Here is an 18,995-nt window from a genome sequence, read left to right on the forward strand (position 1 = left end):
CCTGTGTGCATTTTAGCATTCTGTCTATTGACTTCAAGGACACAATACATTTGCGCTACTTCTTCTTCCTGTTAGCTTGCAGAGCTCATATGGGTATGTGAGACTGAACTGGAATCTGTTATAATCAGGATTATTAACTGAGTTTCAACTGCAGAACCTTCACTGCACATCTCAAGCTACCCTAAATACAGTTTATCACAGGATTGTAGAACTAAAAGTATTTCTAGGCAATCACAACCACAGACATGGTGCAATAAAACCTTTATCGCTCCCTGTCGCACACAGCTCCACCACATCTGTCATTTAGGTCATTTCTTGGGCTGCCGTTTGTGCAAGTCTTTTTAGAAATACCTGTAATTGCAAAACAGGCTTTTTCTGTTATCACTGTGAATCTACCAAAATATGTCTATCAGACTCAGGTTCAATTAGGCTCTTCCGTTCTTAGCAGGGGGAATGCCAGAAGCTGCTCTGCTCTGGAGCTTAGATGCTCCGTGGGAGCATAGCCACAGGAACTCTCTGCTATGGAGTTTCCATGGTGTCACACAGAACAAAAGGCCAGTCTAGAGTGGAGCTGGAGAGCCAGAAAGGAGAGCAGGGAAAAGAAAACTTATTTGACTTTAATGCTGTGAACTGTACATCGACAAATTCTCCAAGCATTAGAGGGCCTGATCTAACACCCAGTGCATTCAGTGGCAATCTTTCCGTTGACTGCAGGAGAAGCTGGATTGGGGCTATGGTCACAACAAAAGAGGGTCGTGAACATGAATCAGAACCTGACTTGAAGGCTGGAAGGACAGGTATCCAGGAGACAATATCTTTCTTCAGAAAGTGAAGAAACTCTGGTCTAGCAGAGAGAGCTAGTCCTTGGGATGTGCAATGATTTGGCCACCTGTAGTTGCCCCTTCGACAGTCACAAAATTCCGGGACAGGGCATGGCAGGCTGCATAAACTGGCACCCCTTGCAGGTGATTTGCTCTCAAAATAGGCCAGACCAGCACTGCTAGTAGAGCCGACTAATGGGAAATGTTTTACAATCTCCATTATCATTATTTCCCCAACTCAGCCTAGCCAGCTTAAAGTGGCTGATTTCTTGTAGGCCTTGTGGCAGATGCAAGTCTTGAAAAGGGATTTAAAGGAGAGGGATGGATCAGTTCAGGGAGGGGATCCATTGGATGAGGAGCAGCATGTAAGAAATTGCAAAGATGTTTTGGTGAGGAGTAGAGAAGTAGGTGGTCCAGGCTGATCTCACTGGCAAAGGAGAAAAGGGCCTGGGTGACATGATAAAAGACAAAGAGTCCTGTGGCACCTTATAGATTAACGGTCCTATTGGAGCATAAGCTTTCGTGGGTGAATACCCACTTCATCAGACTCATACCCACTTCGTCACCCATGAAAGCTTATGCTCCAATACGTCTATTGGTCTATAAGGTGCCACAGGACTCTTTGTCGCTTTTTACAGATCCAGACTAACACGGCTATCCCCCGATACATGATAAAAGACAGATAGAGATAAGGAAGGAGGGGTAAGACCAGGAAGGGCCTTGAAAGTGGGAACAAGAAACTTGAACTTCATGTGGTGTAAGAGGGGAAGTTAGTAGAGGGATTTGAAAAGGAAGAGGATGTGGCCAGAAGAACAGGAAGAAGTACGGCTTTAGCAGCTGTGCTCTATATGGACTAGAAGAAGGTGATGTTGGTGTCCGGGAAGCTGCAGAGGAGCAGGTTACAGTACTTATGGCATATGGTGATGAGTGCCTTGGTCAGAGTGTTTGAGTCTGGACAATAAAAAGCAGGATTCTAAAAACATTTATGGAAGAAGAATGGAAAGATTTGGAAACAATCTGGATATAGGGGGCAAAGAGAGGGAATGATTTCTGGGTTATGGGTCTGATTGCCGGGCAGGATGGAGATGTTGTCAAGAGTAACAGACTATGCAAGGTTTGTTTGTGTGTGCGTGCGTGCGTGTGTGCATATTGAGCCTTAATTTACTTTCTGTTAAATTTCTTTCCATTCCTCCTGGTGCTGATTTCATGTGTGACTGAAGCTAGTAATTCTGTGATTAGTGCATGGGGTCCCTGTCTGAGTGGGTTTGCTTGATATATCCCAGCACTGTGCAGCCTTTGTGGACACCAATTAGTTGCTGTTGCAATGAACTCTTCTCTTACATGTTGTGTGGTGTGCTTGTTCAGATTACTGACATTAAAATGAACTTCTGTTTTTGCCGGGAGTTAACCCTGGAGGACCAACCAAGTGTCATGTCAGGTTCTGAAGGCTCCATCTCAGCAATAATCCCTCGAGTCACTCTCAGTTAGAGATGAGCTCAAGTCACAAAATCTGTGTCTGGACACCTCATGGTTTAGGATGTACAGATCCTTGGTTTTGGTCTGATCCATCATAACAATAGGTGTCATTTGCAAAATCTGGATCTAGTTCTGTGTTGAGATTTAAAACACTTCAAAGATAGGCGTTCTTCTTAGCCAGGGTTTTGGTCTGGGCTTGTCACTACTCTCAATGAGACTGTTTATTCCAGCTCTTAAGAGAATAACATTAACAGACTCTGACACTGATTTCTCCTTCCTTTAATACTGCCTCCCCTTTATGTTCTGTTCATTTCTTAATTTATGAACGTATTTTACCACTAGATGTCCTTAGTTCTCACGCCGATCCCACAGTAGCATAACCAGAGACCCAGAATCCTACAGCAATTGGTGATAGTATAATAACTGATTTATAAGAAGGGCTATTCTCTGTCAGCATTATTGGGTTACCCAGCCACTGAGACACCATTTGCATAACTGCTGAGAAAATACAAGCTTCCAAATATTGTATAGTAATTATGGGAAAGTACAACAGAAGGAGAAAAACATTGCTGAGGGATTTGGTAGTGAAAGGTACATTCTCACATGCACATTTGTAACCACTAAGGAATGACAGACCTTAATTTCTTTACTAGCAAAATATCGTCCACTTTTCTACTCTGACCACCTTCCTACAAATGTTCCTGCAACAATGAAGTTAAAAGGGTTTTTTTCTCTCCCTATTGATAGCTGCCCAATAATAGCAGGTGTGCAAGAGGCGAAAGATTGTGTATTTGTACAATATTCCTGAAGATGTCCAAAACTACATTTAGTGTGTGTGCGTCTTATATACATACACATACACTTCCTTTATATACCACCTTCTCCCATGCAGTATGCAGTGTTAATACTTGTATGTACAACAGAGGGGCGAAAAACGTAATGTTTTCTGAGAAGGAAGACCATATTTAACTCCAGGTGACCAAAGACTGTTTCAACCTTGAATGGTTGATCTTGGGGTATAGTACTTTATTTCAGTGGTGTGGCTTTTTTTTTTCTTGTTCTGTTTTGCAGAAGGAACATTCATCCTACCTTGGTTTGCTTGTTTGTTTATATTTTTCCCCTCCAGAAAGCCCATTGCTGACCCCGCTACCGTGGTACTGCTGTTTCACAAAGCTGGAGTCGACACGCATGTAGGGGAGAGGGTTGTCACTCTGGCAATTTGTTCTTCCCAAATAGATGTGACTGTTTTGCTAGCTTTCCCTTATTTATTCCTTTTGGTTAGTTTGTTTGCGGGAGTTGGTGGCTTTTTGGGTTGTTTTTTTTTTCAACCTGGAGGGTTAGCTATGCAATTTGGTTTCTTCTGTGCCAACCAACTTGAGTAGCACAGAGCTCTTAAAAAAACCCACCCCCTTCATGCTATCCCTTGCTTTCCATACCCTGCTGCTCCCACTCAAGCAAAGTTTACAGAATCACTTTTTTATTTGTAAATCTTTGGACAGTGGGAAGGGAAGCTTTGAAAAGAGGAATAAAATCTCATTGCAACCAAGTCCTTCAATCAGGCTGAATTAACTGCCCGTTAAAACATAATTCCATTCCTATTAAGATGGATGAGTTCCCTCTGAAAGTGGGAGCTTCTGTTTTCTTTCCTTTTCTCACTTTCTTTTAAAAATGTTTTTAAGAGCTCTGAGCAAATTACTGCTTTGCCAATGGGGAATTGGGCAGGGATTACTCTGATTTTTTTTGTGCCCAGCAGCGAAAGGGTTAATGCCTGCTTTCCTCTTCGGTATCCGCTAGTTGCAGCCCATGTTGTGATCAGTCCATGTCCATGTGCATTTTGTCCCCCAATTTAATAACAAGTCTTTAAAAAAGTAAACAGTAATAATGACATTCCTCTCCAATTTTCTCCAGGACACCCTACCTGCCTGCAATTCACCACAAACATGACGGAGGCTGTAAAAACCTATAAGTGGCAATGCATTGAGTGCAAATCCTGCAGCCTTTGCGGGACCTCTGAAAATGATGTGAGTTGTTTTTTTTTAAATATAAATTAGTGCTGGTGAAGGAAACTGCAATGACTGCCTTAGAATACTGTCCTCTGTTTCACTACAAAACTGTAAAACACTGGCAGCAGCAATGGGTCACTCCTCCATTGCTCCTTCAGTATACCTGAGCCCTGACTTGGAAAGAACCTCTCTAGTCCGTCACAGTAACTCATTTAATCATTTGTCTCTCCTGAGATTATCATGGGTGCCATATAAGGCCATTTTAGATGATAGTATTTGTGATTTGGACACTTGTCCCATAGAAACTGGACTGAAGCCACAAACCCAATGTCACATAGGTCATTGAACAGCTGTGATCTGGGCTGGATTTGAATAGTCTAGATGGTGGTCTAGAGATGGCGGGTCTATCTCCTATTACTAATCTCCCATGTCACCCAATTTGAAGCTCATGTGAACTTCAATCTTTATGATAAAACCCAAAGCCATGGAAACATTGGGATTGGAAGGGACTTTTTATTGATAATCTAGTCTATTTCCTTTGCTCCGTAGCAAGATAAACGTCAAGCAGCTCTCTGGATTTTGTTTTTAGCAACAAAAAAAATCTTAAGCGTCTGGGTGCATTCTGTTTTAAGAGCGAAGGGGGGATTTTCAGTGCAGTATATGGGTGTCACCCATCCGAACATAGTTTTTTGTGACAATGTGAAGAGCTACAGTCCTCGTGATAGGAACAGCTCATTTACAGACCCCCCTCACTAACCTGCTGAACTTTGCAAAATTTGTTCTGTCCAGGCTGGAGAGTAAAAGGGTCCTGGCAAGAGGGGATGACCTGGACTAGGTAACACCAGAAATGATCAGAGGAATGGAGAACCTACCTTTTGAGAGGAGACTTAAGCTTGGCTTGTTTAACCTAACCAAATGAAGGCTGAGGGGAGATATGATTGCTCTCTATAAATAAACCAGTGAGATAAGCACCAGGGAAGGAGTGGAGTTATTTAAGTGAAGGGCCAGTGCTGGAAGAAGAAAACATTGGATATAAGCTGGCCCTCAGCAAGTTGAGGCTTAAAATTAGGTGAAGGTTTCTAACCATCAGAGGAATGAACTTCTGGAACAGCCTTCCAAGGGAAGCAGTGGAGGCAAAAACCCAACTGGTTTCAAGACAGAGCTTGATAAGTGTATGGAGGAGGTGATATACTGAGACTGCCTACAATGGCATGTAGCCCATCTGTGGCTGCTAGTAGCAAATATCCCAAATGGATGGAGATGGGACACTAGAAGGGGAGGGCTCTCTGTTACTACAGATAATTCTTTCTAGGGTCTCTGGCTGGTAAGCCTTGTTCACATGTTCAGGGTCTAACTGATCACCATTTTTGGGGTTGGGATGGAATTTCATTCTGGGTCAGATTAGCAGACACCCTTGGAGTTTTTTTTTTTGCTTTCCTCTGCAGCATGAGGCATGGGTCACTTGCTGGTTTGAACTAGAGTAAACGGTGAATTCTGTGTAACTTGAAGTTTTTAAATCATGATTTGAGGTCTTCAGTAACTCAGCTAGAGGTTTTGGGTCTGTGATGGTGTTGGGACTCACCACCACAGCACCTCCTGCTGATTGCTCCGGCAATTAGCTCAGTCCCTGGGGAGCGCCCTCTGCTGGTGGTGTCCCGTCTGTCATCTGTTCCTCACTGGTGTCTGGATCTGCATTGCTCCCCGCTCGGCGGTGTCTTCTTCAGGACACTGCCCTCCCTGCAGTGCCCCCTAGTCCATCCTCACCCACTTCCGGGGGAGGAGGTTAACAGCAGTCTGTCTCTGCACCCCAGCCACACCCCAAAGTCTAACCCCTTGTGTCAGGGGTCTCGTGCAGTCCACTACTGCCACATTCAGTGGCTGGGTGTCAGTGCAAGGGGGGGACCCAGGCCCACCCTCTACACTGAGTCCCGACCCAGGGACCCTTTGGCAGCAGCCTTCCTGCCCTCCTTCTCTCCCCTTGTGCATCTCTCTCCCTGGGCTGCTTCCCCTTCGGCCCCTTTGCACCGGCTAGGCCCTTCCCTCAGGGTCTGCAGCCTGGCAGGTAACGGGCTGGAGTTCCCTTCGGCTCTCCTGAGCCTGCCCAGCACTGCGCTGTCTCAGGTGCTAGTCTCCCCTCACAGGAGACAGATCTTCACCCTTTGAAGGCCTGGGAGAGACTGCCTGCTCCTCTCCTAGGCAGCCTTTATATAGGGCCTAGCCTAGCCCTGATTGGCTGGCTCTAATCTAGGCCCTGATTGGCTCTCAGTAGGCCCTTCTCTGACTGGCTGCCGGCCTGCGCAGCCACTCTGGTCTACTCTATGCCCCTCTTGCATGGGGGTGGGGCAGCCGCCCCACCACAGGGTCTATTACAGGAGTGGCCTATTACGAGATTCTGTGGCCTGCAATGTGCAGGAGGTCAAACTAGATGAGCATGATGGTCCATTGTGGCCTTAAAGTCTATGAGGGTATAATGAAGTGGGAAATCCAATCTCATATATAGGTGTGGTCTGGGGGTAAATGTCTCTCCATTTATCTGATCTTGCTGGTGTATTCCCCCAGCTCAAAGGGAGATTTATCAGTTAGAAACTCAAGCTGTCTTGTTCAATTCAGATGTGGCCAGAAGGGGTCCTTGTGACAAAGTGAGGAGAGTGTGGTGGTTGACCCTGGAAGCAGAACTGTGAGGTTTTGTAAATCCATTCATGTTCCCTATGTGCTTATTGTTAAAGCTGTGTTCAGATGTGTGCAGTACTGATTTACATATGCTTGTGTTCCCACCTCAGCAATAGACTAATCAACATTCTCTCTGTCTCTCTCTCTCTCTTGCTTCCCCCTCCTCCCCCCACCAACAATTCTGCTTCAGGACCAGCTGCTCTTCTGTGATGACTGCGACCGTGGCTATCATATGTATTGCTTAAACCCACCAGTATCTGAACCTCCAGAAGGTAACATGTTCTGGAAGTCTACATTGAGAGCCACAGCAGGGCCCATGGGGAGGAGGGAGGAAATTCAGAAGGTGGCCTTGGGCAAGATGGGTGAAGGAATTGGGAACCAGACTCAGAGCAATGAGGCAGAGGCAAAATGTCAGGTAGCTTTGTAGTGCACATCTGATTGCTGACAGTTGGCTACCAGTGAGGCAGATCAAGGACCCAGTCCTGAAGGAAAACAAGAGACCATTTGAAAGGGCTGGAGATTCTGTACTGGGGGAAGCCTGAGCTAGAAGTCTCCTGTCTAGTGGGGATAAGGGCTGATAATCTGGTGGGTCTGGGCCCTGTTTAACATTAATCTACCTCTCAAATATGGGAAGTTTACAATAATCCATGTTGAAGAAATGTGGGAAGTAGGCTGTCCTTCCTGACCTATGCTGCATTTCAAGGGAGAAAGCAATCTCAGTGGCATTTCCTTGTGAAAACCTGGTAAATGAGAGAACAGCTCTCCTGTGTTTTAAGTGACTCAGAAGATTTGGGAAATCCGCTAGGTTTGGTTCACTAGAGAAGTTCATAGTTGGACACTACTTACCTGAATTTTATGTTCTTCTCCGAGTTATTGTCCCTACAGGTGTGCCACATTATCAATCAGAGGGGTTTTTTTTGTCAGCAGTGTCTGCAGGTCCTCCTGCATGCTACTCATCCTTGTGCTTTGGACCAAAGATACATAGGAAGGGCAGACCTATTCCCATTCCAGTTCCTTCTCAACTGCCTGTGGCTAGAGACTGAGCATTGTGGTGTGTCCACTAAATTAACCTTTTAGCTATCCATTCTCCATTTCTTTTATTTTCTTTTTTTTTCCTTTTATTTTTAGTACTGTTTCATTTTCTCCTTCACAAGTTTGTGCCTTTGAGGGGAGGGGTTCTGTTCCCCTTTTTGTTGGCCATGGTTATAGCCTCCACCACCCTCGGCCTTTCCTCACTTATGGCCTCACTTCTGTGGGCTCTGACCCAAATCTTGGGATCCAAACCCTGCCAGACCTGCCAGTCAGTAGTGGGCATTCTAGCTGCCCCCAGTCTTAGAGAGTCCCATGTCCCGTTGAAGTGCAAGGTCTGCTCTGGATTCAAGAGCAGATCAAGGAAACTGAGAGAGGATAGAATGAAACTGCTCCTTATGGAGTGCTCCCTGAGACCTACAGGATCCCATTGCCCTCTCTCCCCCGCCCCCCATACATTGGCTTCATCTTCTCAGATTGTTCTGGTGATTTCTTTGGCTCTAGCTCTGTTTAGCAAAAACCAATGGGTAACTCCAGAGGCCCTGAAGCATTGAAAGAAGAAGAGATCTTGGTCTCCTGACAAGGAGTCTAAATGGTCCTGTTCAAGAGACCAGAGTCTAAGGTACTGCTGAGATTCCTGCTTCCATCAATACTGAGGACCCAGTATCACTGAAAAAGAACTCCAGCATGCTATGTACTGAAAAATATCTTGGCAAACAACCTTGCTTGGCACCAGCCTCGGTACCTTCAGAGTCCTCCAAGCACAGGGATTCTTCAAAGAAACCTCCATCGACCCCCAGCTCTGGTACCCTCTGAGGGCCACAGACACAAGGAGTGTGCAGACCACCCATCTGTACTGTCTCTGTACTGCTTGATTCACCTGAGCTTGAGGAGTACTGCCCTGGAATGCTGGTACTGACCTCATTCCTCTCCTATGAGGACCATGGGGTGACAGAGGGTGAATCTCCTCTCCTGAGAGGCTGAGGGCCTTTCTGCCAATACAAATATACCAACCGGTACTGCATCTCTCTCACACAAAAACTTGGGCACCAGTATCGACTCAGATGCCAATACCTACTCGACCTCCAGTACTGACTCTCCTACCCCCTCTGTTGGAGACAGTGGATGACAAATCTTCAGGATCAGGCATCTCTATCTAAGATTTGACTACCTTCCTATTCCAACCTCCCACCCCAGTGGTGTGTCCTGACAATAAGACTTTAAAAACTAGTCATCATCTATCCCACCCACTCTGGCAGGAACACACCTGGGATCCTGTTCCTTTCCCATATGCCCTGTCACATTGGGCTTTATGGAACCCTGGGTCCCCTATGATGACCAATTTGACAGAGTGTTCTTATGTAAAAGGGCCTGTCAAGAGGAGCAGCCACCAGTATCCAGGGAGCCTGTCCCCCAGGTTCCTGCTCCTCAAAGGACTAAGAACTAAGAGCTGAAGAGGAGGCACCTCTCTCCAATAAATCCTCTTAATCTCCAGATGAACCCATTTTGCTCCCTTCACCATTCAATATGGATGATCATAAATCTTGTCAAGGGTGGCCAAAACTTTACAAATTCCCTTCCAGGAAATACAGAAGCCCCAGCACTTCCTTATGGATATTCTCTATACCAGGGGTGGCCAACCTGAGCCTCAGAAGGAGCAAGAATTTACTAATGTACATTGCCAAAGAGCCACAGTAGTACATCAGTAGCCCCACATCAGCTCCCCCACTACTCCCAGTGGCTCCCGCCCACCAGCAGCTCCGCTGATCAGCGCCTCCCCCTCCCTTCCCGCACCTCCTGATCAGCTGTTTCATGGCATGCAGGAGACTCAGAGGGGGAAGAGCAAGGGCATAGCAGGCTCAGGGGAGGGGATGGGAAGGGGTGGAGTGGGGGAAGGGCCTGTGGCAGAATCAGGGGTTGAGTAGTGAGCACCCCCCAGCACATTGGAAAGTTGGTGCCTGTAGCTCCAGCCCCAGAGTCGGTGCCTACACAAGGAGCCGCATATTAACGTCTGAAGAGCCGCATGTGGCTCCAGAGCCACAGGTTGGTCACCCTGCTCTATACCATGTCTCATGGCAAAATATCTCTGTCTGTTAATGATGCCCTGTTCTCTCCAGCGTGTAACATATGGCAGACATCTGCTATCATCTCACCTACATGGAAGACGGTTGACAAAAAACTGTTCAAGGACTCTGAATACCTTTTTTTCCCATCCCACCTCCCTGGTGGTCAACACAATCAGTGAAAGGAACAGGCAGCGCTGGTTGAGATCTACTCCTCATGATAATGAGCTCAAACACCTGGACCTTCTTGGATGCAAGAGTTATTCTTCAGCTGCACTACAGATCAGGGATGCTTTGTTGGTGAAGTACAACTACACCAATTACATTAAATATTTTATTGACCATCTGCCACAGGAGCAGAAGGACCAATTTCAAGCCCTTATTTCAGAAGAAGAGACAATTGCCAAAGCATCCTTGTAAGCCTTACTCAGTGTGGCTGGCACAGCCTTTCACTGTATGTCTTCAGTTATATTTATGTGTCGAGGTTCATGGCTGCAATCCTCTGATCGTCCTAGAGAAGTGTAGAATACATTAGAAGATCTTCCCTTGGAAGGGCCCAAGCCCTTCAGCAAACAGACAGATGAGTCCCTGAACTCTCACAAAGACCCTGCAATCCTTGGGCATTTACATCCCTGCAACAACAGCAACAAAAATATAACAAGTCACAGACAGTCCAACAGTCTTGCCCAGTTCAGTATTTCACCTTCCACAAGCAGTATTCTATTGCTGCCTCCTAGTCACCAATTTCATCCAACTGGCCATTTTGGCCTATTGATTGACAGTCATGAATCACCACGCTGTATGAATCCTACGCTGTAACATTCTGTCCTCCATCCACTTATGGGGATTCTCTCTCCCATTTCACACCTTCCAGGGAGCTCATCAAACAGATGGATACTGGAAATAATTTCATTAGGATACACCATCCCATTCAGCTCCTTCCCCCTTCTCCCTGTCCCTTTTCAAGAACTCTTCTCATTAGAGTCTCTTGAAGCAGGAAGCTCAATCCCTCCTGTCACTGGGGGAATTTAATTGATTCCTCCCAAATTCAACAGAAGAAGGTTTTACATTTTTGCATTCATCTTCCACAAGGATTCATCTACCACAAGGATCATCTTCATAGTTGCATCCATGCGAGGTTGGGGAGCTCACTTTCAGGACTCCACAGCACAGGGCAAATGGGCCCCCAGGAATTGTTGCTGTACATCAACATTATTGCGCTCAGGGCAGTCCAATACATATCCCTTCACTTCCTACTCAGGATCCAGGGTCACTCCGTAAGAGGCATGACAGACAACAGAGTGACGATGTACTACGTCAACCACCAAGGAGGCGCAACATCCCACAGAGGTGCAGAGGAAATAAAGCTCTGGAACTGGTGTCTCACCCACCAAATTGACATCTCAGCCCATCTACCAGGTCTGCAGAACACCTTTGCAGACATTTCTGCCAGGATCACATTTCAACACTGAGCAGACATTTCTGCCAGGATCACAAATAAGAACTGAGCAATACTATCTTTCAGAAGATTTTTCTCACCTGGGGTTCTTCAGTGATAGACCTCTTTGTGACTCCAATACAAAATGCTATCACCTCTGCCTGAGGGGAGGACTTGGTCACAACTCCCTGGAAGATTCCTTCTTCAGCCCTTAGCCTCAGATTCTGCTATACACTTATCAACACCATTGCTCTTCAGAGTCCTGAATAGGCTGAAACAGCAGAAAGCAGTGGTTACCATCTTAGCTCCAAAATGGTTGAGACAAATAGAGTTCCCATCCCAATCTCACCTTATTACACCTCTGGGCTCGGCTCCTCAATGGCTCTTGGGTTTAGAACAGGATTGTTCTCTTGAGCTGCAGTCTGTGCTGCTGAATAGTAGGAAGCCTGTCCTGAGGAAAACCTACTGTGAGGGACCAGATGCTGACCTGCACCCTGACTAACTTCACTGCAACCAATGAGCCAAGCTTCACTGCCTTGGAACTGACACAGTAGCCACAGCTCCTCATTGGCAGCTGGTTTAGCAGCTCTGCTTATAAAACTGGCCTCCCAGCAGATCAGCAGCTGCTAAGTGCATATCATATCTACAACTGTGCTTGCCTTGTTCCAGTCCCTGCTCCTGCTTTTGCTCCAGCCCATTCCCCATTAGCTTCTGGCTTTGATCCCTGCTCCGCCCCTGGCCTACAACTCTAGTTTACCCTCTAGCTCTGGCATTCAACTTCTGTCCTGGTACTGACCTTGGCTCGTTTCTGGTCTTTGCCCACCCTGGACCCAGGGTTAAACAGTAGGCTGAACTCTCATTTCAACCACTGGGCCTGACTGAACATGGCTTGGTTGGCAACACCTACCTGCAAAAGTGGAAGCATTTCTGGCTTTGATGCACAGGTGTCATTCTCCCCCTCTGAGTCTTACCTCTCTATCATATGTGACTACCTCCTAAATTAAAAAAAAGTAGGCTTATCATTCAGCTCTATTAAAGTTCACCCGGCTGCCATTACAGCCTTTTACCAGCCAGTTGAAGGGGTGTCACTTTTTGTGCAACCTGCCACTACAAGATTCCTGAAGGGATTGGCCAACCTCTTTCCTCACATAGGACAGTCTACTCCACTTTGGAACCTTAATTTAGTTCTCAATGCCTTGAGAAACCCCCTTTGAACATATGGGGAGTTATTCCCTGCTGCAAAAACCTGCATTCCTCGTGGCCATTGCTTCAGCCAGAAGAATAAGTGAATTGGGAACTCTTATGGCTGATCCACCACATACTGCGTTCTACTGAGGCAAGGTGACTTTGTCCTCATGCTTGCTTCTTATCTGAAGTCTCATCAGACTTTCACATCAACCAGGTCGTTCAGCTACTGCTCTTTTTTAGCCCAATCCTCATGCTTCAAGGGAAGAGACCAGTCTCAAAACTATAGATGTGAAAAGAGCCTTTGCTTTCTATCTCAACAAGACTAAACCCTTCAAATCCTCTCCTAGACTTGTCTCCATTTCAGAGAGAATGGAAGGAGCTCCTCTTTTCACCCAAAGACTATCTAAATGGGTCTTAGGATGTATCTTAGCATGTTACGAAGCTTTTGGGGTACACCATCTATGTAGGGGACTGCTCATTCCACTAGGGTGAAATCCACCTCTATAACCCCACTTAAGAACATATGATTCCAGACATTTGCAAAGCTGCCATCTGTTCATTGGTGCACACCTTTTCCCAGCATTATGCTGTCGTTCACACCTCTAGATCAGCTGGAGCCTTTAGTGAGACTGTGCGCCAAACTGTTCTGAACTTGTAGCTCAGTACCCTTCTCCGTACCTGAGGTACTGTTTGGGAGTCACCTAACATGGAGCCCCCATAGGAACAATAACTCGAAGGAGGAGAGGTTTCTTACCTGTTCAGTAACTGGAGTTCTTTGAGATATTATGTCCCATGGGATACTTCACTCTGCCCTCCCTTTCCTCTCTGCTTCAGAGTCCTTGCCTTTGAACTTTGGGGTTGAGAAGAAATTGGAGCAATGGCAGGTCTGCCCCTCCCTATATATTCTCCATCTGGAGCGTGAAGATGTGTAGGGTGCAGGCACAGACCCGTGGATGCTGTTGGTGAAAAATCTCTGACAAAAGGCGCATGGGTGTGCACGCACACACATGGTGCACCCATAGGGTCAAAACATCTTGAAGAACTCCAGTTACTGAAGAGGTAAGGAATCTCTCCTTTTCTTCCCCTGTAGAGTTTATAAATGCCCTAATTAGGGATGGTCTTATGGTTTAGGCCTGTCTCTAATGTTTTATGGGAATGGTTTTGTTTTTGTTAATCCACATACAATGTCATTAAACATGGAGTCATAATGGCCAGTGAGACTCCATCTTCTTGTTGTGTTCAGGCAGCATGTGCAGTGCCTCCTTGACATATTTAGACTAGCCAAAAACTATTTAGAGTAGTTTTCAGTGCTGTTCAGACCATCTGTACCTTGGAAAGGGAGACATTTTCAGATCTGTATTATATTCAGTACATAGTTATGTCCTTGGAAGAAATGGCACATGAAAGTGTTTCTGCTGGTTCTGATTTGTTAGTTGACTTTGAAACAGAAGAACTGGCCCATTGATCTACTAGTTCTTGAGGTTAGTTGGCCTCCAATTAAAATCAACAGAGCCCAATAGAAACTGACAGAGGCCTACAGAATGATTCTAATGGAGTGTACTGGAATGTCCACCAGGGCTGAGACAAGAATAATTACAAATCAACTATGTAGCCATGATGTGTAAGACCACAGGAGTTTTATGTTTTTTTAAATTTTGCTAAAGAGGAAACCAAACTGATAGGGAGAAACTTTTTGGAAATTGAATAGCCAAGATTTCTGTTTAATTGGGAAGTGCCAGGATTAAGTTATCAAATGGCAAAAAGTATTGTGAGGCTGCACATCACAACTGACCAGTAACTTCTGGGGCTAGTCTGACTCTAAGTGAACAACACCAACTGGAAAGGAGCAACGCTGTACTTGCTTCAGGAATACATTGGAAATTCCAGTTGGGGGAGATACCTTCAGTCCCATTGAAACCATCCCTAGCATACAATCTCAGTATTCAGAGTTAATACTGTGCGTGTGAGATTGATTGATTGTTCATTGATTTACAGGGAGCTGGAGTTGTCATTTGTGCCGGGAACTACTCAGAGAGAGAGCATCAGCTTTTGGCTTTCAAGCCTAAGGAGCTCCAGGGATCAAGATGCAATTTGGTCCTGGAGTTGTGGTATCAGCGCACATTTCCCATCCAGAACAAAAAGACACACACACACACGTCGAAGAGAATGGACACTCAAGTATAAGAAGAGATAACAATGGTATTTATTGTCAAAGAGTAAGATTTCACTAATATAGTACCTCCTGGGTTCTACTAGAAGAAACATGTTCTCCTTTAAATGCTCCAAATGGAATCTCTTCACTGCTGTGCATGGTTGATGCTGTATTGTAATAGGCTCACATGCATTATGTTAAGGGGGAAATTGTTATACTGATACCAAGGAGTCAATTTTGTGCGGCCTTGTGCTTTTTTGTTTGGTCTTCTTCGTAAAGAAAGAAATAGCAACATAGTTCCCAAAGCACTACTGTTGAGATGCTTTGGTTGGGATATTGAGAAGCGTTACTCCTCACAGACTTGACTGAAAACTGCTTTACTGCAACACTATGTAGATCTAGAGAGGCTTTGAAGGTTGTGATAGTGCTGTTCTTCCTGAGTCATGAATAACATGAGCATATTGCCACTGAGACAGGAACTGATCTAAAATTCCTTGGGTGACAGTTTCTTTGCTGAATCATTAAACCCTTTGATTTTACTGATATTAGAAATTTGATTTTAGTGTAAATGAAAGAAAAATAGAATATATATATAGACTCAGAGACACCTACTCCAGCTTTTTTTAATGTTCAGGGAGACTATCTTAAAGTGGCGCTGTTATATAGTTCAGATCCAAAAGCCTGTTTTTTATTTAAAAAGAGGTGAAGAGTAATGGTTTGCAGAACCTGAAAAGAAAGATTGTCATGGTGGTTTTAAAATTTAAATAAAAATAGCTTTCCTTTATTTAAACAGTCCCCTGCTGTGTAGCACACCCAAACAAAATAGCATTGAGCTCATGTATCAGAACCAGGAAGCGTCACTGTAATTCACTGTATTGTCACTGTCCAAACTAAGTGAAATGGAGAAAAGTGAACAACAACAAAACAAAAGCATCAATACAGAATAAGTATTTTTTTTTAACAATCTTCTCCATTTCAGTAATCTAAGGGGTCAAACATGTAAGGACTATTTTTTAAAAATATGATTTTGAAGGTTGCAAATATGCTACTCCTGATTCTACCAAGTATACAAGAATTGTCCTATCTTGGGTGTGACGTATAAAATCTGTTTATAAACAGATTTAAAAGCTTACATGAGAGGAGGAATGTAATATAGGTTGAAGAAACCCAAGCAGCATGAGTGACTCAGGATGCCTATGCAAGGTGGTAAAGATACTAAGATTGCATTTGGGATATACATATTAATTGAAGTCTCTCTGCCAAATTATTCACCCTGAGGATTTAAATTGACATTGTCAAAATAAATGGAATTTAGTTTAAAAAAGGTCCTTCCCTGTGTTACTAATAACACCTCAGACTATTAAATTTAAATGAACTGTATAAATTTAATTTACTTTTCATTTTTTATGTGGTTTGTTTAGCTTTTTCACTTCTTTCAGCTTGGACACAGAAACCAGTCTGGTCAGTTTCTCAGTCTTGTTCTCGCGGACTCGCACACAATGCAGTTGTGTGTGAGTTCACAAAACTGCCCTAGAATTGTTTCAATCCCACAAAAACTGTTTTCTTTAAATTCCAAGGTGGTACCTGAGCACTTTATTTCTACCCCTATTGCACCAAATCTACCCCTCATGCAGCTCTATTGTCTTCCCCTGGGATTAATTTCATCCATTAGTAGGGGACAATGCCCAAATTTAATGTCCCCAAACTACTAGATAGCGTCAGTTGAAAAATGTGCAAAAATCGTCTCTCCGTGTCATGCATTGGGAGGGGAAGATAGGAGCTTAAATTTCTACTACAGGCCTACATTATCCAATCCTAGACCACTAAATAGGATGTGTGTCCACACAGCTACAATAAGATGATTGACATACTGTTAAAACAAAACCATTTAAAAACTTTAGATGAGCAACTTTCTTTCAACCTCATTGGGCAACACACTGAAGCACTTCAAACTATTCATCCCCATTGTCTCATCCAAGTCTCTGAGCGGCCGTTGCCTTTCTTTTCAGCTCCCTCCCGTCTGTAAGAATCCCCTTAGGAAGAGCTAAGGGAGTCTGTCACATTTCTCCAACGCTCCCATGCACATTGCCAGCTTGGCTTCCCCCAGCAGATATGCTGGATCCATAACTAGAGATTGAGTAGGATACAAGACGCTAGAGGTGCCCAAACCTTTTGGTACAGAAAGCTGCACTGGCAGCTTGCCAGGAGCTGGATGGCCACAACTTATTTGCACACATATTTGCATACATTTGTTAATCAAAATAAATTGCCATGACTTTCATATTTGCCTGTTTCAGTTAAATCCTCATGAAAACTTACAAGGGTTTAGCTGTGTCATCTCCACCCTGCACTTTCAGGAAACTGCAGCAGCGGCCCATATCCTAGGACTCCAGGAGCCTCAGTTGGCCTATCAGCTGTACCTGTGTCCCTCTACTCAAAGCATTAACAAGAACTGATTGTTTTACAGCCTCTTTATCCCATATCCAATCTACCAAGGCAGAGTTAGTTAGCTACAGTCAAGAATCCAAATGTATGAGTTCAAATTAATAGTAACTTTCTTGTCATGGTCCAGTTACATTTCATTCATTCAGGCTTTACTCTCACATATCTATGTGCACAGACAGTTCCAGTTAACTTCTAGCAGCCTGATAGATCCAAAGCCTTCACCTCTCTGACATTAAGATGTTCCTGCAACTTATATCTCCCTGATTCACAGCCTTATTCTTAGGCAATAGGCAGTTACATTCCACTCAGTAATAATTCTTAGCATGTACATAGAGCTGGACAACTTCAAAGTGCTTTAAAACATTAATTATTTAATCTACACAATACCCATTATGTAAATAGTGCTGTACCCATTTTACAGAGGCACAGAAAAATTATACCATGTCTTGCCCATAGTCATACAGTGAAAAACTGGGAAATAGAACTCCTGAACCCTGATTCCCAGTCAGCTTTTGTAACCATTGGACACATTTCCTTCTGCTACTCCTTTGCTGTGCACTTATTTAAAGGAACAATCCACAATAAGGCAATTTTCGAAACCCAGCATAATCATGACATTCTCATAGGTGAATTAGGGAAATGTGGTCTGTAGCAAATAACTATAAAGTGGATGCACAACTGGCTGAAAGACAGTAATCAAAGAGTAGTTATCAATGTTCACTGTCAAACTGAGGGAGGGGTATATCTAGTGGTGTTCTGTCCTGAGTCTGGTACTACTCAATATTTTCATTAATGTCTGAGATAATGGAGCGGAGAAAATCTTGTAAAATCTATGGATGACACTAAACTGGGAGGGGTTGCAAGCACTTTGGAGGACAGGATTAAAATTTAAAATGACCTTGACAAATTAAAGAATTGGTCTGAAATCAACAAGAGACCGTGCAATTAAGACAAGTGCAAAGTACTTCACTTACGAAGGAAAAATCAAATGCACAGCTACAAAATGGGGAATAACTGGCTAGGTAGAAGGACTGCTGAAAAGGATCTGGGGGCTATAGTGGGTAACAAATTAAATACGAGTCAGTGTGATGTAGTTGCTAAAAAGGCTAATATCATTCTGGGATGTATTAACTGGCGCCTTGTATGTAAGACACAGGAGGTAATTGTCCTGCTCTACACAGCAATGGTGAGACTTCAGCTAGAGTATTGTGTCCAGTACTGGGCGCTACAGTTTAGGAATGATGTTGAAAAACTGGAGAGCGTTCAGAGGAGAGCAACAAAAATGATAAAAGGGTTAGAAAACCTGTGAGGAAAGGCTAAAAAAAACCTGGGCATGTTTAGACTTCAAAAAAGAATAAGTCTTCAAATATGTTAAGGGCTGTTATAAAGAGGACTGTGATCAACTGTTCTCTTTGTCCACTGAATATAAGAAAAGAAGTAATGAGCTTGATCTGTTGCAAGGCAGATTTAGGTTAGATATTAGGAAATCCTTTCTAATTATACGAGTATTTAAGTTGTGGAACAAGTTCTAAGGGAGGTGTGGAATCCTCATTTCTAGAAGTTTCTAAGAACAGGTTAGACAAATACCTGTCAGGGATAGTCTGGTTTTACTTGGTCCTGCCTCAGCGCAGGGGGATGGACTTGTTGACCTGCTGAGGTCTCTTCCAGCTTTACACTTCTGTGATTTGATGATTCTAAGCTCTAGTGTAA

The 18,995-nt window shown here is 44.2% G+C and overlaps 1 protein-coding gene across 12 annotated transcripts in view; it reads left to right on the plus strand.

Annotated features, from left to right (window-relative positions):
* Positions 1-15,529, plus strand: part of DPF3 (double PHD fingers 3) — a 262,881-nt gene extending 247,352 nt beyond the window's left edge. For all 12 annotated transcript variants that reach the window (XM_045013994.1, XM_045013997.1, XM_045014000.1 and 9 more), the window contains 3 exons: positions 4,206-4,318; positions 7,161-7,242; positions 14,684-15,529. In XM_045013994.1, coding sequence (XP_044869929.1) covers positions 4,206-4,318; positions 7,161-7,242; positions 14,684-14,754 — 266 coding nt within the window. In that variant the 3' untranslated portion in view covers positions 14,755-15,529. The remainder of the gene's footprint in view (positions 1-4,205; positions 4,319-7,160; positions 7,243-14,683) is intronic.
* Positions 15,530-18,995: the final 3,466 nt, after the last annotated feature.

This window comes from Mauremys mutica, chromosome 4 (assembly GCF_020497125.1).
Source record: "Mauremys mutica isolate MM-2020 ecotype Southern chromosome 4, ASM2049712v1, whole genome shotgun sequence".
NCBI classification, from domain to species: Eukaryota; Metazoa; Chordata; order Testudines; family Geoemydidae; genus Mauremys; species Mauremys mutica.